Source organism: Arachis ipaensis, chromosome B06 (assembly GCF_000816755.2).
Source record: "Arachis ipaensis cultivar K30076 chromosome B06, Araip1.1, whole genome shotgun sequence".
Taxonomy (NCBI): Eukaryota; Viridiplantae; Streptophyta; class Magnoliopsida; order Fabales; family Fabaceae; genus Arachis; species Arachis ipaensis.
Genome location: NC_029790.2, coordinates 12,015,148 through 12,035,869, shown reverse-complemented (window position 1 = coordinate 12,035,869; position 20,722 = coordinate 12,015,148). Strand labels below are relative to the sequence as shown.

At 36.7% G+C, this 20,722-nt stretch overlaps 5 protein-coding genes across 5 annotated transcripts; all 5 read left to right on the top strand.

The window, feature by feature from the left end:
- Positions 2,349–4,318, top strand: LOC107645948 (universal stress protein PHOS32). Its single transcript, XM_016350107.2, has 4 exons — positions 2,349–2,819; positions 2,920–3,026; positions 3,247–3,365; positions 3,914–4,318. The coding sequence occupies exons 1-4, from the start codon at positions 2,612–2,614 to the stop codon at positions 4,029–4,031; spliced, it is 552 nt and encodes a 183-aa protein (XP_016205593.1). The 5' UTR covers positions 2,349–2,611; the 3' UTR covers positions 4,032–4,318.
- LOC107646524 lies at positions 9,120–9,989 on the top strand. The gene has a single exon (XM_016350706.1). The coding sequence runs from the start codon at positions 9,120–9,122 to the stop codon at positions 9,987–9,989; it is 870 nt and encodes a 289-aa protein (XP_016206192.1).
- Positions 9,149–13,496, top strand: LOC110263165 (platelet glycoprotein Ib alpha chain-like). Its single transcript, XM_021103995.1, has 2 exons — positions 9,149–11,326; positions 11,407–13,496. Exons 1-2 carry the CDS (start codon positions 11,126–11,128, stop codon positions 11,713–11,715), a joined length of 510 nt encoding a protein of 169 aa, XP_020959654.1. The 5' UTR covers positions 9,149–11,125; the 3' UTR covers positions 11,716–13,496.
- Positions 10,484–10,894, top strand: LOC110263695. Its single transcript, XM_021105431.1, has one exon. It carries the CDS (start codon positions 10,484–10,486, stop codon positions 10,892–10,894), a length of 411 nt encoding a protein of 136 aa, XP_020961090.1.
- Positions 13,490–16,700, top strand: LOC107645949 (peptide chain release factor PrfB2, chloroplastic). The gene is made up of 7 exons (XM_016350108.2): positions 13,490–14,036; positions 14,117–14,329; positions 14,673–14,774; positions 15,005–15,142; positions 15,437–15,741; positions 15,841–15,994; positions 16,098–16,700. Exons 1-7 carry the CDS (start codon positions 13,632–13,634, stop codon positions 16,230–16,232), a joined length of 1,452 nt encoding a protein of 483 aa, XP_016205594.1. The 5' UTR covers positions 13,490–13,631; the 3' UTR covers positions 16,233–16,700.

Genomic DNA, 20,722 nt, shown 5'->3' with positions numbered 1-20,722 from the left:
CACACAGCTAAAGACATTACTATCTACCCAAATCCGAAGAGCAGGAGGGACTTTAGTCGACATATTCAAGATAACATGGCGTGACATAAATGCTATACCTACAAACGCAAAAGTAAAGCAACCCATTACCAAAAGGGGTTGGAACTTGTCCAAAACAGGTCGGGTAAAACATTGAAATAAAAGGAGCCACTTCCTTCAAAGAATTTTTTACAAAGCAGTCAAATGGCGTCTCTCCTATTCAACCCCGTCGCATTGAAGCAACACCATTTGGGGCAACACAACACACAATCAACAGAGTAACAGCCACAGTTATATACAAAAGAAAATCCTTTCAGAAAAGAGAGTCTTTCTAAATCTTTTCAGAGATATTTTTACACAAATAGTACAAAAAAGAAAAACTTTTTTCAACAGAAAAGAAAAAGAATGCAATGACAGAAGAGGTAAAAACTCAAATAAAAGAAGAAAAGCAAACACAGGCAAACAGAAATAAGAGTTTAAGGAAAAGGGAAAAACAAAACCAACCTTGAAAAGATTGTGAAAAAGGGGGAGGGCACGTCTAAAACCGACAAAACACAAACGATCCCCTTCACACCGGTGAAAGCAAAGAAATCATCAAAAACCAAGATAGAGAAATCTTGAGGCAACAGAAGCGATCGAAATAGGCACAGAGGAGTTCTTTTATAAATAAGAGAGTAAAGTAGTCTTTTCAAAAACAACAAAAAAGTGAAGAAGAGCCAAAAAAGTCCCCTTTATAAGAGACAATGAACCAAAAACGGTTCCTTTACTCCTCTTTGAACGTGTGTGGATCCCAAAGAGCAACTGCCGTGCAATGTTCGTCCATGATTAAAGCACCATCAACGTTCAAAATTTCAAACACGTCTGGTAGACCGAAGTGCTAAAACCCGACGTCCACAACAGAGACCATAAAATGCTTGAGTCCGACCCACAAAGGACCCGAACTCAAGTAGGGGCACTGTTTATACCCTGGGTCAAGCAAATAAAAGTCAGACCCAATAAGACAAAAGGCCCACTAATAAAGGTGGCCCTCACAAGTAACCCCGACCTCTTTAAAGAGGTCGGGCACCGATGAAAAAGGGGGCTAAAGCCTTACCTGCCCGGAGCAGGTAACTGCCTCCTGAAATCTCTCCTACTATCTCTACCTCACCTAGAAGGTAGATATCAACAAACTCGCAAGATAAAGGGAATGCTTATCCATCAGAAAAGATGGAACTACTCTAACAAAGGTGGTTATCAATTCTACTATAAATAGATTGGCACTTCCAAGTATAACTCACATTCTAATCTACTAAAAACCTGCCTAAAACCCTTGTTAACTTAAGCATCGGAGTCTCTTGTAGGTACCTCTTTACGAGGAACTTGGGCAGGCGATACCTCGACACCAAAGAAGTCGAATGCTGCCATATTAAGAGATCTGGACCTCACGTTCAGGTCTAAATCACCGTTTCAAGTAACGGTTGGAACAAAATTGATATAATAAAAATTGTAAATATCGACATGAAAAAAACAAATATATAATCAAATTGGCGCTTATTGTTTTTCCTGTGTTAGAGAGGGGTATGCATCACAAAATGATGTGAGAAGAGTAGTGATTTACCCTGGTGTGGATTACATAAATCGGTATCTCTAATTTTTTTATATTGTTTAATGTTTTATACAAACGATCACAAATTGGACCATTTGAATTATGTTTTTAAAAATTAAAAAAATTTAACATTGAAATCGGACCGTTCAATCTGTATTTTTTTAAAATAAAAAAATTACATTAAAATCGAACCTTCTGCTATTCATTTTTAGAAATAAAAAAAAATAAAAATTACAAATCAAACCCTTCAATACAAATCAAACTCTTCAATTTATGATTTATATGTCCTGTTCAAATAAATTAGATCATCCGATTTAATTAATATCAATTAAAAAAAATAACACCATATAAAAAAAATACCCTATCTTCTAATAACAACATATTACATATATATTTAATCAGTGTAAAAAAATTAAGCTCAAATTGGTGTCATGACATTTCTATTCACATCCAGACAACACAATTGTTTTTTGGAGAATGGCAGGGGAACAATGAAAATTTTGAACAATATGAACAACCACCAATCAAATGAAAATATACTACACCCTAATTTAATGCTACTAATTAAATTTACTTTTTTAACTCTATTAATTCACATTGTTTACACATTATTCAAAAATTTTGTTGGTTACCTATACTTTTCCTTATTTTTTTATGTGATTTACCCTAAATATATTGTCCTATTGGACATGGTAAATTGGTAATACCGTCAAATATGAAAACCAGGAAGCCAAACCGCCAACAGATTCTACTGAATCTCTCATATATTTTGGTCAAATTCATTCTAGTGCGTACACTTTGGAGTTTGGATAACACACACCTCTCCATGGTTCATCGTCCAATAATAAAAAAGCGTATATACACTTAATTAGAAAATAATAATTTCACTAGAGTCAGCTGATAGCAGTAGCTTCAACATAATTAGTCAAAACACAAGAGAAGTGAAAGTAACGGTGTCACTCCCAATCTTTCAAGTTTTTGCTTTCCTAAATCAAGCACGAAGCAGTAATGGCAGAAGAGGCAGAGAACGAACGGAGGGTTCTGGTAGCAGTGGACGAAGGCGATGAGAGCATGTATGCCCTCTCATGGTGCCTCAACAACCTCGTCTTCCAAAATTCCAAAAATACCCTTATCCTTCTCTATGTAAACCCACCACGTGGCGGTTATATGCCCTTTGAAACCGCAGCCGCACTAGATGATCCTGAAACTCATCCAGGTATCTTATTTGTTTTTCTTTACTACCTTCAATAATTAAAACTAAACTTGCTAATCGAAATTACTATGTTGTTTTGGGATTGGTTTTCACTTTTCATCAGCAAATCTGTATTCGCCGGAAATAACGGCAGCCATGGAAAGATATAGCCAAGAAGTGGCAGATTGCGTGTTAGCGAAAGCCAAGAAATTGTGTAAAGATCTCCAACACGTATGTCTCGTTCCCTTCAATAATTGTCGTATTTTGTTGGATTTGTTCTCCTGATAATAATGGTGTCCGTACATTTGTCATATATTACTTTGTTCACTGTTTGTTTAATTAATTAATCAGTGTTTTGTTACACGTCACTTTCTTTCCATGTGAAGGTGAAGCTTATCTATGTATGTAAGTATAAATAATTAATAATTAATGTTGGAAGGGTGAATAATAGGTTAAGGTGGAGACGAGAGTAGAGGATGGCGATCCAAGGGACGTGATTTGTGAGATGGCTGAAAAGTTGGGTGCTCATGTTCTTGTTATGGGAAGCCACGGTTATGGTCTTATCAAGAGGTACTCACTCCCCTTCTATCACACGTTTTTTTTTTTTCAAAGATATTTTTGTACTTTATTCTTTGGATTAAATTGGAAAAGTACAAAAATAAAAGTTTGAAACTGTTTTATGTATTTTGAAGTTTCCAATTTTAAAAATGTCAAGAATTGATTTAAATAATTATTTTAAAAAAATAGATTTTAGTATGTCTATAATTATTTGATGGGAAAGTATGGGAAGCTATTGAAATGGAGGTTTATGGAGGATTAAAGATATAACCATTAGTGTTATTTTTTTCTAAAATTTTTTTTCAAAGATAGGAGATTCGAACCCGCAACCTCTTAATTGAGCAGGGGGAGATTATGCCATTTGAGCTATTACTCATTGGCATTATCTTTTTCTATTAACGTAAGCTTCTGGGATGAGTGGTATTATGACATGGTATTAGAACTCTAGATCCGAAAAATCAAAAGTTTGATCCATTACAAGTTAGTTAATTTTTTTTTTAAATATATATTGTAATTTGTGTAATAGTGAGTTGTGTTTTGGGTTTGGAGCTGAATTATAGGACTTTTCTTGGAAGTGTGAGCAGTCACTGCGCACAGAACGTTAAGTGCCCAGTTCTCATAGTCAAGAAGCCAAAATCAATTGCTGATGCTGGAGACGAAACATATCAATCGGAATAAGTGGTCGTTATTTTCATCATTTCTGTTATATATACATCGATTTTGTCGCTTATGTATTTCTTAGGTATGTGTACTTGTTGCTCCTTGACCGTACCTGCTTCTTCGGGGAATCTCATGTTGTGATGCCTCGGGGATTAATCATTGGTATTTCCAGGACAAATACATAGGTTCTCTTTTTTCTATGGGATAAACTCACGTAAATTCACTTAAAAATGGCTAGTTATTTTCTTGTTTTCACGTGAAGAGACAGAGTATTGAAGGTTAAAAACACTATGTTTAGATTTGCTTACTACCCTTGGATTTGTGTTGCTTATCTTAAACTGATTATACGGTGAATCAGAAGCGGACCTTGAAAATCAAATTTGGAGGGGAGGGGGGTGGTGGTGGTGGTGGGGATGGTGGTTTGTTCCATTCAAGATGTTATATTTGAATTCAATTCCGTTTAAACAATGTGAATAATAGGTTGCAGACTTAGGTCAAATACATATATAAAAAAAAATACTCTACAAATAATCCAAATAAAAAAATTCACTCAGTATTCTAAAAAACAATGTGAATAATAGGTTGCAGACTTAGGTCAAATACATAAAAAAAAAAATACTCTACAAATAATCCAAATAAAAAAATTCACTCAGTTATTCTAAAAAATGACAATCTTAAATCCTAATCTATCAAAGCATTTTATTTCAATACCCTCTTCTTTTTCAATTGGCTGTCACCCCACCTTCATCGATAATCATCCTACTTTACCGTTGCTGCTTGTTTTGATACATATCGCCATCAGCGTCGCTCACCCATAGTGAAAATAACCATCCACTTAAGGATATAATAATTATCCGCATACTTAATAAACTGAACATCCAACATATTTTAATTATATATAATTAAATCCAATTCATCAAAATAATCATCTACATAACAATTAAAATAACTATTCGCATACCTGCTAAAAGTATTATTCTCCACATACAAGTCATTTTTTGATACAAGTCTATACAAATCATTTATATTCACGCGCACATATTTTTTCTTCGTGCCGTTACTGCACGTCCTTCTTCTTTTTCTTGCTACACGTTCTTTTTCGTTATTTTTTTCTTTCGTTATCGTCGTCACCAACACCACCACCTCTTCCTCATCTTCCTTATTCTTTTTTCATTGAAATTTTTTCTCCTCTTTCCTTTTCCTCCTTCTCCTCCATCATCAGTTATCTTGTTGTTGAAGATAATAAATAATTTAAGTTCACATTGTCAATTAAATTAGAACGGAATTGATTATTGTTTTGAATCCAATCAAGTGGTTGAGGTGTGCTTCGATTCTAGTTAATGTCGTTAGTAGTTTATGATTTTGCAGGCGAATAATATTTTGGTTTGTGAAAATTATTGTTCATCGTTGATGGTTTGAATTGAATGTAATGTAAAAGTTCTACATTAAAGAAAATATTTTTCTGTATTTACAGCAAATTTAGGTGTAGCACGAAGATATTTGAGTGTATTGTTTAAAAATTTTCGGTGTATGTGTGCTGATAAATTTTGCATAATTCAAAACTCTTCTTCTCCCTCTCTTCATCTTCTACTACTTCTTCTTCTTCTTCTTTTTCATCATCATCATTATCATCTTCTTTGTTTTTCTTATTCATCTTTTTTGCTTGTTTTATCTTCTCAAATTTCTTCTTGTTTTACTTTCTGAACAAAAATAAAAATTAAAAAAATCAAACAAAGAAGAAGAAAAAATACATAATGGTATAAAATTACTTAGAAGGGGATGAACTTACATTCATTCAACTAAAAAAAGAAAGAAATAAAAAAAAGAAGAAGAAAAAATGCAGCATTAAAGAAAATATTTTTCTGTATTTGCAGCAAATTTGGGTGTAACACGAAGATATTTGAGTATATTGTTTAAGAATTTTTGGTGTATGTGTGGTGATAAGTTCTGCATAATTCAAAACTCTTCCTCTTCCTCCTCCTCATCTTCTGTTGCTGCTTCTTCTTTTTTCATCATCATCACCATCTTCTTCTTTTTTTCTTATTCATATTTTCCTTTTTGTTTTACCTTCTCAAGTTCTTCTTGTTTTACTTTTTTAACAAGAATAAAAATACAAAAATCAAACAAAGAAGAAGAAGAAACACATAATGTTGTAAAATTACTTAAAAAATGATAACTTACATTCATTCAACTAAAAGAAAGAAAGAAAGAAATAAGAAAAAAGAAGAAGAAGAAAAAAATGCAGCATTAGAGGAGATATTTTTCTATATTTGCAGCAAATTTGGATGTAACACAAAGATATTTTGGTGTAACACGAAGATATTTGAGTGTATTGTTTAAAAATTTTTAGTGTGTGTGCTAATAATTCTGTATAATTTAAAACTCTTCATCTTCCTCCTCTTCATCTTTTGCTGCTTCTTTTTCTTCATCTTCTTATTTCATATTCTCATAATTCTTCTTGAGAGAACAAAAAATCAAACAAAGAAGAAAAAAAAGATATAATGTTGCAAAATCAATAGAAAGAAGAGGAGGAAAAAAATGCAGCAACAACAATAGTAAGATGAAACACACAAAGAAAAAGGAGGAGAAACGCAAAGAAGAAGGAGAAGAAGAAGAAAGAAGAGGAGGAGGAACGCAGGATACAAAGAGGAACAACATGATTTTCACGCGCGCGTTATGTAAGTGAATTTTGTTGGGTTAGGGTTAACTTGTATGACAAAAAGACTTATATGTATAGTAGTACTCCTACTAAAATGACCATTCTAAACTGGAAATTGAATTAATATTAAATGGTTGAGAGGTATTGAATGCACAGAGTGTCTCCATGTGAACCAAGTGACCCGCATTCTTTATGCCTTCAAATGTTGTCTTATTTCCCAACTTTCTGTATGTCATGTCATGTACATGTATGTTACCATATTTTTTCAATCACCAGCTAAATGAAAACATGAAATTTATGGAAGAGTTAGAAGAATGAGAAACGAATAAGAAAGATTATCTGGACAACGGGATGAACGGATTAATGGCTCTATCGATAGTTCACTCTCTAACAACTTTTACTGGAAATTACGGCATCTCAGAACAACAAACTGACACGATGCAGCAGCAACTCCACGAGAGAGTTGCGCAACATGCAACAACGCGGCCAGGGAGAATGGCGTGAAAAAGCGGCAGCAACGTTGGGCTAAGCGCCGGAGGGCGAGACGCGTCGAGCTGACCGGCGGAGGTAGAGGCAGTGTCGGCAGAAGGCTGCGGCGACATCGGTATGGCCGACAGGATGTGCAGCAGCGCGAAGTGAGGATCGGAAAAGATGACGACGAATTTTGAACATGTATTAAAAATTACGGTAAAATTAGAAACAACAGTACATAAACCTTAAACAACTAAATTTTTAGTGCAAGACGTAATCATCTAAACCAATTTAGTGAATAGTAAAAAAACCAATTTAGTGAATTTACTCCTTAAACAATGTACGTAGTAACTAATCTTTTTTATAAAATATTTGGGGGCATGGCTTCCCACACTGAGGAGAATAACAATTGGTATTATGTCCGCGTGGCTGATTTTATTTATGAAAGTAGCTGTTAATAATTCAGGTGATTTCTTTATGAATAAGTAAGTTTTCTTCGTTTCTTGTATTTCGTTCAATGAGTAAAGTACCATTTCTACCCATGGAAGTTGAAAACGCTGACAAATTTACCCACAAAAGAAAGAAACTACCAAATGTAACCATCATTCGTGACTTCCGTGGGACGAAACTAACTAAGCCTTATTCCGGTGTTGACTCCGTTAGTAACGCAACCTACGTGACACTTCACAGCGTGACATGGCTTGGGGGGCTTCACAGGTGGAAATTGTAATTACAATTATCTAAAAATATAATTGGATTTCAAAATTTTAATTTTTTAAAAAAAGAAAAATTAGAATTGAACAGTTATGAAAGGTACACTAAGAAGAAACTGTTCATTTTCTCCACTCACAGAAAACCTCTGGTGCCGACGATAATCTCCGTGTTGACGAGAGGGTACTTGTCGGTGTTGATCGTGTCAGCTGTTGGAGTTGCGTGGTGCCATCCATAGGTAAGTAGTAACCTTTGATCTCTCTACCTCATGGTTTTCTGGATTTTCGGTGCATGGTTGTGGATATGAGCTTTTTCTTAGGGTGTCTTTGTAGTGGATATGATGTGGTTGCGAATTCTGAATTGTTTTCTGTATATGTGTGTTTGCAGATGGCAACTATCCACATTACGTTAGTCATTAGTCACAGAGAAAAATTTGAAAAGGGTGATGATGGCAAACTGGCATATATTGGGGGTGAGAAAACAGAGATTGAACGGGTGAATGTGGATACCCTAAATAGGTTCTTCATGAATGACTTAGTAAATGATATAGGGTACACTGATATGAGCGAGCTTTACTGGCTTGAACCTGGGAAGGAGTTGGATGGTGGGTTGAAGTTGCTGGAGTGGATGCTCAAACAGAGGATGATGTACTAGACAAAGACGTCCACCCTACCACAAGAAACACACAACAACCAGATATAAGCAACGATCAACCAAATATACCCACCCATTCACCAAAGGTAACATTCGAAGAGGCACCAAGGATCATTCAGCTCCCAAATACACTCACCGAACCCAATTTACCTCCATATCAACCGCTTGAAAATACTCCTCCACACCCTGAACAACCAAATGTGTCAGCTGCAATTGAAGAAACTGGACACCAAATTCCAATTTCTGCAGAGTTCGTGGCTCCCACTGTTGATAAAGGGCCTGCAGAATCTATTGAGGTTTTCACACAGTACATCCCACAGCCTTGCCAAGAACCAGAGTCTCAGGAGCAGAGCATACAAAATGAAATGGAAACACCCGGTAGTGGTAGTCAACCCAGCAGTTCACAGCCCGAACCAGATATAAATCCAGATGTTAGTGGTGGTAGTCAAAAGAAGAGGAAGAGACGATCAACAGTCAGGCCTCCATCTTCAGGGCAAACCTTCATACCTAACCAGGATCCAAACAAGCATCCTTCATTTTTATACCTGTGAAGGGTGAAGATATGTCGGAGGCAATTGCAGGGATGCATTGTTACGAGTCGGAGTGCAGGGATGCATTGTTATGAGTCTGAAGAGCTGGATTCTGTTGCAAGTGATGATGAAGACAGTCAGCAGGCAGCATTTCCTCAAGCGAATCCAGATGCTCCAGTAAGGAAAATAAGGTTGGAGCTTGGCATGGAGTTTGAAAATCTGGACCATTTCAAGAAGGCAGTTAAGAAGTTCAACATCAACATAGGGCGAAACATATTCTTTCCAATAGTGGATTCAACTAGGTGCAAGACCATATGTTATGACGAGAGTTGTCCGTGGCAGATATACTGTGCAAAACGGTCGTATCCATTAAGCTTTCAGGTGAAGACGTTTGTGAATGAACATACCTACAGCAAAGTTAATAAGAATAAATCAGCAGATGGTAAATGGGTTGTAGAGGAGCTTGAGGACAAGATCCGTGATCATCCAGAGATGACTCAAAGGCAGGCACAAGATTTTTTCAAGAAGGAGTATGACGTGATTGTGAACGAGAGGAAGATATACAGGGCTATGGTGAAGGCGAAAGAACTAATAGAAGGGTCAGAAATAGCTCAGTATGCAGTTCTTAGGGACTATGCTAATGAAATTATGAGGACCAACCCTGGCTCCACTGTGAGGATTAGTACTGATTATGTTGAAGGGACTGGGCATAAATTCAAAAGGATATATATATGCTTGGAAGGGTGTAAAAATGATTTTTCGGTTGGTTGCAGGCCTTTTATAGGGTTAGATGAAACTTTTCTAAAGGGATACTACCCTGGCCAGTTGTTGACCGCAATCGGCCACGATGCCAATAACCACATATACCTTATATCGTATGCTGTTGTGGAGTGCGAATGCAAGGATAGCTGGAAAGTGGTTTCTCGAACTCCTCCAAGAAGACTTAGGTGATGCTGCAATCAATGGAATCAACTTCATATCAGACATGTAAAAGGTAATTACTGAATTCTTATTCTCTGTGTATGTTTTCATTTCTAGTTTTTTACAATGTGGTGTGCATACCTACTGCCTTCATAGTTATTTTTTTAATATGGTATAATCATATAGTTGCTTTACTTTTCTCAACCAGGGCCTCATCCCTGCTATGCGTGAGGTGAATCCAGGAGCACATCATAGATTTTGTGCTATGCACATATGGCAGAACTTTAGAAAACAGTGGGGGGGATACTGAATTGAAAATGGCAATGTGGAGATGTGCCAAGGCCACAACCTCTCAAGAGTTCAATTCTGTACTGGATAGGATCAGACGGGTTAATCCCCATGTTTGAGAGTATCTAAACAGGATCCCTCCAAGTCAATGGAGTAGGAGTGGGTTTAGCGAATACCCAAAGCCTGACCATTACACGAACAACAACTGCGAATCATTCAACTCTAGGATCAAGAAAATGAGAGGGAAGCCTATAATAACTATGCTGGAAGAGGTGAGGTGTTATATGATGAACATCATTGCAAGAAACAAGAAGGCGTTGGTGGAATATACTGGAGTAATCACTCCTGTGCAGCAGAGTAGGCTGGAAAAGGAGAAAAGGGAGAGCAACAAGTGGCGGCCGTTTCCCACTGGAGATGACCCTGGAAATGTGTATGAAGTACAATGCCTCCCACATAAGGTTATGGTGGATATAAGAAAGAGGACTTGTTCCTGCAGGTTTTGGCAACTGACTGGCTTGCCGTGCAGGCATGCATGTGCTGCCCTTGCATACCAGAACAGGAGGCCAGAAGAACATGCACACAACTGGCTCTCTATGGGGGCATATAATAGCACATACCAGTTCGTGATCCAGCCTGTTCCTAGTTAAGAATACTGGCAGCATTGTGATCTGCCTCCTATATTACCCCCAGTATACAAGAAGCAGATTGGGAGACCAAAGTTGAAAAGAGACAAGAAGAATGATGCCCCAAAAGAACCCACCCCAGATCCTCATAGGGCCCCCAGAAAGTATGGCCCCATCACATGCAGGTACTGCCTAAAGGTAAACCATAATTCATATGCTTACATTCATTGTGCTTTAAATCTCCATGTTTATTTCATGGTATACATTTTGCAGACTGGACACAACAGTCGTAGTTGTTCCAAGAAGAAGGAGGCAATGGCTGGGAGTGCTGGGGGACAAAGTTCAAGTCAACACCCAACTGCTGAGGATGATGAAGAGGAGGCGGCAAGACTAGAGGAGATGTTCTGGGAGGAAACTCTGGAAGCTGTTGAAGCAGCAGTATCTCAGCCACCACCTGTAAGTCTAGTGATGTATTTTAGAACTTCATTTTACAAGTTCTGTCTAAGCTAATCATTCATATGTGTCTACTATTGTAGGAGACCACCCCAGTTTCTCAACCCGTTCCTAATACAGTCAGGTCTTCTTCAACTAGGTCACCAACTGCAAAAAAACCACCAAAGAAGAAGAAGAATCTGCGAAGACCACCACCAACTACTCAGCAACCACAATCTGCTCCAGCTATTGTCAGGCCAACAACACCAACTACTACTAGTCCATCACCCCCGGCCTCTGATGTGCCCCCCCACTGTGACACCTCAAACCATGCAAGCTGCCTCCCAGGGCACTACTTCCAGATTCATGGAATTCATGCCAACTCCCGCAGTGAGAGGATCAAGCTCAAGTAGGTGGCCGCAGCCTGCCTTCCGTCCACCAACAAAAAAGGGTCAATAACTGCACACTTGAAAGAAGGGTCAAGCGGAAGCAGCAACTCCACTCTAAATCCATGAAGCAAGAGTCTTTATATTATGTGTTTTTTGTACTCTCCATGGCAGTTTATCTTACAATTGTTGGATATGTTACATACTATACCTTCAATTGCTTATGTTTTGATTTTCGGTATGGGTGCATACTCGTAGTTGATAACTCATACCTATAACTTGAACAATTCAGTAACTCAATTACTGTGTGCTTATGAGGTTATTTTGCCTGTATTTCATGTTATTTTGGAGCAGAAAGTAAACAAGAATTGCAATTAGTAAAACATAATTTCTGCAAGTTACATATCTTATAAGACTCTATTTGACATTTTCTGGATTACAGATGTCTACAAATGACAGATTCAGAATCGAGCATGGATATTGTTGTCCTTATCTAAGAGTAACAACTACTTAGGCTCAAAACCTCCCGAGAATCAGATACACAGTGCACACAACATTACATACCACCACCATTGACATAATCACAAGCCAAACCCTAAGTTTACTAACTTCAGCTTCAAACCTCCCTAACCTCATGAGCATCATCATTTCAGCCTCAGCCTCATTTACGTTTTCCTGTATCTTTCTTTCTGTCAGTGCTCTCCTCAAACCCTCCCACTGCCCTTCGATTTTGTCTACCCATGCAAAAAAGTTGCAGTCCGAGTTCTTTCCATGACAAAAAAACTAAAATCAGAACCACATTCAACTCACACAGAACAGGGTGTGCAACGAGTTACCTTCCAATTGGGACAACGGACGAACCACCTCCCAGGATTCATCACAGCGTCACCCCCAACCCACAGAAACATTTGCCATTGAACTTCCTATCATGCACCCGCTTTGAAATTGAGCTTCCAGACACACTCCCACTGCCATTCGAAGGTGGAGTACAGAGTCTTTGCCTCGACATTGGTATAATTTTCAAGATTTTTCTGAATCTAGGGTTATGGTTCGTGTTTGGGATGGAAGAAGGTTTGAATTTGGGAAATTTTGGGGTTTAGGACACATTATAACGGTCACACAGCTCAGCAATCTACGTGTGAAGCCCCCCAAACCATGTCACACCGTGAAGTGCCACGTAGGTAGCGTTACTAACGGAGTCAACGCCGGAATAAGGCTTGGTTAGTTTCATCCCACGGAAGTCACGAATGATCGTTACATTTAGTAGTTTATTTCTTTCGTGGGTAGATTTGTCGGCGTTTTCAACTTCCATGGATAGAAATGGTACTTTACTCTCGTTCAATTTTATAGACTTCAATTTGAATACTAACATGTATTGTTTTGACCCGTTAGGGCCTAAACTAACTTCATAAAAAAAATTTCCCTGAATTTGATTTTTTGAACATTCTGCAAGTTACAAAAGGAAGTCCACCGGCAAACTAATGAGTTAGATAATCACCACTTCAATTGATGTAAAGCCTTCAACAAAATTTGCTTGGATATAAAGATAATCCTACATTGCAAAAGGCAATTAGAAAGGGGAGAAATGGTGGGATTTTTAGTCAAGACGCTATGTTTAGAACATCCTAGAGTGTCACATTGCTATGCTTTTTAAAGCTCATCCTGCGAGAACGGCGAATTAGAGATTAGAGATTATTAAATTAAGCTGGCTAAAATCCTACGTGGACCCGAATTATTTCTTTTTCTTCAAATTGGGCTTGAAAAGCCCATATTTATAATCAGGGTCAAGCCCATTTACCAAGACATAACAAAAAAAAAAAACTCGAAGCAGCAGCATATTCTTCTTTGGTGAGTTGAAGTTGGAGCAGTGTTCTTGAATAGGATCGAGTACATTGGTTGTTGAAGTTCAAAGGAAGGAGAATAGAATAAGAATAGCGTTGAGCATGTCCATTTTTCTACGAAGATCACTGAGGACTCGTTTATTGAGCTCCAACAATTTTAACTTGTTTCTCCCTAACTCCTTTGATTCTTCCCAAACCATTAACCATCGCCGCCACTTCTCAGATAACCTCTTTCAAACCGTTTGCTTTCGCTCAACTTCCCTTTCAACTGAAAATCACTGCTACGGTTATGGTTATTCGCATCGCCAACACCACCAGTCCACATGCCGTCGGTTCTTCGCTTCTGAAGCCGCCGCCACCGCCGCCCAACGCTCAACCTCCGATGGCCTCACGGTGGAGGGAATTCTCGCGAACAATTGGAACATTCTAGACGATAACGAAAGCGATTGGAAGAGCCATGCCTCTGCGGTTGCGCAATCTATTCATCTCATCAAACGCCGCTTACAGGTACCTACGTCAACGTCCTTCTGTTTCAAGAATTACTTGCTTGCTGATTAATAATTCCGTGGTGTGGTGTGTTGTGACAGTGGAAGAAATTGAAGGTAAGGTTGGATATGTTATCTGTGCAGCTGAATAAGGCAGATCTTTGGGATGACCCTGTGCACGCTGGTAACATTAGCAGAGAGCATGGAACCCTAATGGGAAAGGTGAAAGAGGTGAATGCGCTTGAGCAAGAGTTACTCGAGCATATTGACATGATTAAGCTTGCTCGTGATGAGAATGACTCAGAATTGGAATCGGTGCGTGCGGCACTCACTTCCTCATCACCTAGGCATGTTACTCTTTTGTTATTGGTTTTATGAGTATCACTGTTTCATAAGGCTTACAATGTATGTCAACAAGTTTAGAACGATACAACTGATTAATCAAGTTGATTTGGACATGGTGGGTTTATTTGTTGTTAGGAGCAAGAGCATCTATCTAGACAATTCAAATAGATCAGTGAGCTTTATGTTTTAAGATAAAATTTGTAGTTGAAACAAGCATTGATAGTCTAAACTCTCTGATGTTTGAAGTGTCAATTAAATCCTTTCTTATATTAGATGTCAATTTATTTTCATTCACAATTCTTTTCCTTTTCAGGAATCATTGAAAGCTTTGCGTGACATGAGAAAAAATGCAAAGGAAAAAGAGCTAGAGGCACTGCTAGCTGGGGAGCAGGATTCTTGTTCTTGCTTCATCGAGGTTGTTACAATGGATTAACATAAATTGCTAGTATTGTTGATTATTTTATATTTTTCAAATCTTTAAAAGCATTCTTTTTAAGTTCCCAGTTGTCACTATGGCTCTTGGTGTTAGCATGCTGCACAAGAATCTGCTGCAACGTGTATCCTTTCCCTTGTCCAACATCAGTAGAACAGTAAAATTAAGCTGTGCTTAACTATTGAAACTGCTTGTTTTATTATTTAATGTAGGTTCAGGCTGGGGCCGGGGGTACTGAGAGCATGGACTGGGCTGCAATGGTTATGCAGATGTATAAATCATGGGCCCACCGACGTGGATATAATGTAACTGTAATAGATGAAATGCCTGGTGAGATTGCAGGAATCAAGGTTCTCCTTCTCACCATCCTTCCTGAGTCCTTTTTTAAGTTATTTTACATTTCTACAGATTTCTTGTGTGCTTGGAATCTTGGATTCAGGACCAACGTGTTTTGTGTAGCTATGGTTTCTGATTTTCAAGTACTTGTATAATGAGCATTTAAGTTTCAAGCAAGATTTTCATGAGGATTTAGTTTAACATATTTTAGGTCTGCAGTACTCATGGACTTTTCCAGAGACTAGACTTTTCTTTGAAGGGAAGAATTGCTAGTTTATGAATTCAGATTACTTTTTTTTCATTTTCAGCGAGCTACAATTAAAGTAGATGGTGAGTTTGCATTTGGATATGCAAAAGCAGAAGTAGGAGTCCACAGACTTGTGAGAATATCACCTTTTGACAGTAATAAGCGCCGGCATACTTCATTTGCTGCAGTAGCTGTGATTCCAATCCTTGGTGATGGATCTAGTCATGTACAAATTAATGAATCTGATCTTCGAATTGAACGGTTTCGTTCTGGCGGTCCCGGTGGCCAGCATGCTAATACAACTGAAAGTGCAATAAGAATAATTCATATTCCTACAGGAATTACTGCAACTTGTCAGAATGAAAGGTAAGAAATAAATTTGGGCATTTTGTGTTGGTTTGGGGAGGTCATTCATAGATTGTGCTGCATTCATTAATTTTGTGTTTGCTTGTGATTTGGAAATAGATCCCAACATCAGAATAAGGCTTCTGCGATGGCTGTGCTCAAGTCGAGATTAGACCAACTGGAGATGGCACGCCAGGCTCAGTTGAATTCACAACATACACAATCTCTCACGGACATAACTTGGGGCAGTCAGATACGCAGTTATGTGCTCCATGTATGGTTTGAAATTCTATACTTCCCCTTCTTTTTTTTCCGTCAGGTTTTGATGATATGAGCAATTGCATAACCTTTTTTATTTTAATTAATTTACGATGCAGCCTTATCGAATGGTGAAAGATCTTAGAACTAATTATGAGGTTTCAGACCCTGACTCTGTCCTTGAGGGAGATATAGACGGCTTCATCTTGAGCTATCTATCAGCTACTTTGGATAAAGAAGACAGTGATGCTTGAACCAATTTAAATCTCATTTTTAATGGGGTGGCTAATTTCATATTTGGTGCTGAAGGGGGTGTATTTTTGGGTGCATTTTTAGTACGAGGCAAATTCAGTTATCCTCGAGCACCATCATTCCTCGTCGAGGCCTCCTGGTACGAGGAAACATAACTGTTGGGTGCCTATTGGTATTTGCAGTAATGAATGAATACATGCAAATATACAATTGAATATAGAAGTACAAAGTTCGAAAGCTTGATTATAAGCTCCAACCAATGATGCAGGGCACGATAATTCTAAACCCCCACCCCCCAAAAACTTTTTTTTACTTGCTTATTTGTTATATGTATAACCTAGAAGGTACATGAGAAGAGGTCGTGGTAAAATTATAGATTCGGATTAAAAAGATATGCAAATCATGGCAAGACTTGCCAAAGCTGTACAATGCATTATATGTATGAAGAAATTTTGTATTTTGTATTAAAATAAAAAAAAAAGCTTTTTGAGAACTTAAGTTATCTGCCTGATGAAAATTGCTTAGACTAGTTAAGCTCTTATTTTGTTATGCTTTTGAATATTATTATACTAATACTAATGTATCTACAAACAATAACATAATCTTCTAATCTTTGCATATAACAATAAAGTTTTTATTGTAAGTATTATCATTTTTAGATACATATAAAAAAGCTCATTCTTAAAACTCTAATGTGATAACTTTTGTTAATTAAACAATTTTTAGTTTTTTATTTATTATATTTTATATTAATAATTTAAATTTAGAATTTATGATTTATGATATAACTTTTGTACTTTATTTTATTTTTTAAATTTAATAAATGCTATCCCTCTTACCTTTTTCCAAATGTATTGCGTTCACCTAAATAAAATCTATTTTATCTATATAAAAGTTGATACACAAATTGAATTACAACTAAGAGTTAACATCTCATCTATTATTCTATTGTCATATAAGCATTTTTTTATGTTGAAATTTTTTAAAATTTCAAAATCTTTTTTAATTGTCTCTATTCATTCAAGAGTCTCCACTAACTTTTCCTTCTAATTAATATTACAGTCATGCTACTAGGGGTGGCAAAACGGGTTGAACCCGTCGGGCAGACTCGCTAAATCCGCTAAAAATGGTGGGTCGGACTAGGATTTGGAGCCCGCTAAATTAAAAAAAAATTTGCCAAACTCGCACCGCCAAATTGGCGGGTTTTGGCGGGGCAGGGCGGGCCGGTCCGCCGAGCCGAAAATTTTTATTTTTTTATTTTTATTAAATAAAAGAGTGATTACTATTATAAAATTAATAATTATAGAATTTTCAAACATTTTTTTTGTTTTTGTTTTTATTCTTCTTTTCGTTAGGTCCGGCCCGCTTTGCCACCCCTACATGCTACACATCCATGTATCCAAGTTGGCCTAAGTCCAAATTCACTCACGTGCATTCATGAAGTGTGATTACACGCGACCGAAACCCCTTGTTACTTAATTCGCGCTCATTATGAAAAAACGTTACTTTTTTCTCAACACGAAACCGCTCCTTCTCTTCGAATCTCTCTCAAAATCACTCAAACTTCACTCACGTTCTCTGCGAAAACCACTACTGGAGAAGAATCACGAGAAGATTTTGCAAGGAACAAGCAAAAACGAACAAAAACAGAAACAGAGACTGACAAAAGTATGAGAAAAACTACTGTTCATTTGAAATCTTGCAATGTAGCATTTCTCCTAGTTGCAATTTAGGTTTACTGGATTGATTTGTTTTGTTTAGTACATCGACGTATTCTGATTGCATTTTTACAGTATATCTAAGGTTTTGAATGAAATTTTTTCTTATTTTCATTCAGTTTAGTGGATAGTGTAACTAGGGCTTTGAACTTGGTTGTTACTCTGCTCAGTTCTTCTTTTGCATGGAGAAATACTATTCTTGATGATTGAAAGTTCATAACGATTTATTCACCACATGAATGTTGTTCGGTTCGGTCGCCTTTGTGATTTTCATTCACTTGATATTTAGTGTGTTTAGGGTTTAGGGTTATTCTGATTGCATTTTTACAGTATATCTATGGTTTTGAATGAAATTTGTTCTTATTTTCATTCAGTTCAGTAGATAGTGTAGCTAGGGCTTTGAACTTGGTTGTTACTCTGTTCAGTTCTTCTTTTGCATGGAGAAATACTATTCTTGATGATTGAAAGTTTATAAAGATTTATTCACCACATGAATTGTGTTCGGTTCGGTGGGTTTGGTGATTTTCATTCACTTGATATTTAGTGTGTTCAGGGTTTAGGGGTTATTCTGATTGCTTTTTTAATTTTTTACAGTGTAACTAGGGTTTTGAACAAAATTTATTCATATTTTCATTCAGTTCAGTGGATAGTGTATGTGAGTAGATAGTGTATGTAAATTTCAACTTGGTTGTTACTCTGTTCAGTTGACTTCTTTTGCATGGAGAAATACTATTCTTGATGATTGAAAGTTTATAACGATTTATTCACCACATGATGTTGTTCAGTTCGGTGGCCTTCTTGATTTTCATTCACTTGATATTTACTGTGTTCAGAGACTAAGTGATTCGGGCATCTGAAGCAATAAGACTCCCAAAGCCATCTGCTGCCCTCTCCAGCCCTTTTTGTAAATTCTCATATGCGGATTTAGATAGTAAATAGGATATATTATGATTAACTGGACAATGTTTTGTTTAACTTGTTTAAAAAAGCAAACAATGCTTCTTTAAAAAAAAAAGATGTCAATAGTAATGTAAATGTTAATGTCAATACTAATGTAAATGTTAATGTATATATCTAATCTTAATATCAATATATATATCTAATGTTAATATTTATATCTGATTCAACATGGATTACTCCTTGTCCTGTCGGTCTGAGATGTTAATTTATATATTTGTTGGAACTGTCTGGCTGCTGTCTTGTTCTAGGTTTATAGTGAATGGAATCAGTGTATTTATCAACACATTAATAACCCCAAAAAACACAGCGAACCAAAATCAATACACTGGATGAACCGAAAAATTGCATATATCAATATAGCAGAGAGCTAATTATAAAAATTGTTTCTATCAGTATTCAGTTTCAGAAACACTTGAACTTTCTGACATAGCACAATAAATTGACTATTTAATAAAGAAAAAAGTAACTTTTGAATAAAGAATTTCACAAAAGCTAATATCGAAAACAAAAAAAAAGTGACTATTCATTAAACACTAACAACAGTGAGAAATTAACCCTCTTATAACTTCAGTGAACCGAAATTTGCTCATGGGTGAAAAGAAATTTATATTAATAAAAACTAAAACTCGTATAATCCTCTCTAGGATAATTCATATCCGGTGCATTGTAAAGGCTGGAGCTTGACTGAATCGTTGATCCGCCGTTTAAAATGTTCAACTGCAAAAGACATAATTAATCGTATATTAGCAAAATGCACAAATAAATGTTCCCTAATCGAAAGCAAATCAATTTTACCTCGCTTGGAGCTGTCTTTTTTTTTTTCTTTGTGGCGTTTGAGATCTCTTTTTTTAGGTTTGATCCAAGTCTGTTCTTGGGTCGGTCTCTTGTTTCGACGCATGGCGGGCTTTGAAGGTCGTTCACGTCGCTCAACGTCGCTTCTTTGTGAGATAACAAACTTTTTTCTTTGCTTCTCTCTTGATATTCTTGCCTCTCAGCCATGACCTTGTCAAACGCCCGGTGCAGAATTCCGGTCAGCTCCTCGGACTCGGATGCAAATTCGCATATATTTTGCGACCGAAACACCAATTATATATAGTACTCAGTGAACGAAATAAATCCGTTATATATATTCAAATTCAAACTCCTTTCTGCATAATGAACCAAAAACATCATTATGGTGAAACAACTCTGTAGTACTGAGTGAACGAAACATAATCCAGTATATAAAACCAAATTCAAACAGCTTTTTGCATAATGAATCGAAACATATACTCATGGTAAAACAATTGTATAGTACTGAGTAAATGAAACATAATCCATTATACAAAATCAAATTTGAAACACCTCTATCTACAATTTAGATATTATCAATTCAATTCAGATTCAAAAACACCAACGTCCATTGAATTCAATTCAAATAAAATTAACAATTGTATTCCATTCAATTCGATTCAAAATTGAATAATCCAAACCTCATCAGCATAATTCGTTTGAGAAGAATAAACCAAATCGTTCTCATTCAACTGATTTGAAGTTTAATCATTCGTTGTTGGGATTCAGAAGTGAAGATCAAAGAAGAAAACGAAGAAGAAGAAGAACGACGGAGCTTATTACATTGAATTCAATGCAGATCAATAAGGAAGAACACAAACAGAGAAGAACAACGAAACTTATTACGTTGAAGAAGAAGAAGAGCTTTTCTGTTAATATTAATAATGAATTTAATCAATAATCTCCATTATTGATTAATAATGGAGCTTTTCTTTTAATTAATAAATTTAATACCACTATTAAATTATTTTGTAAGACAAACT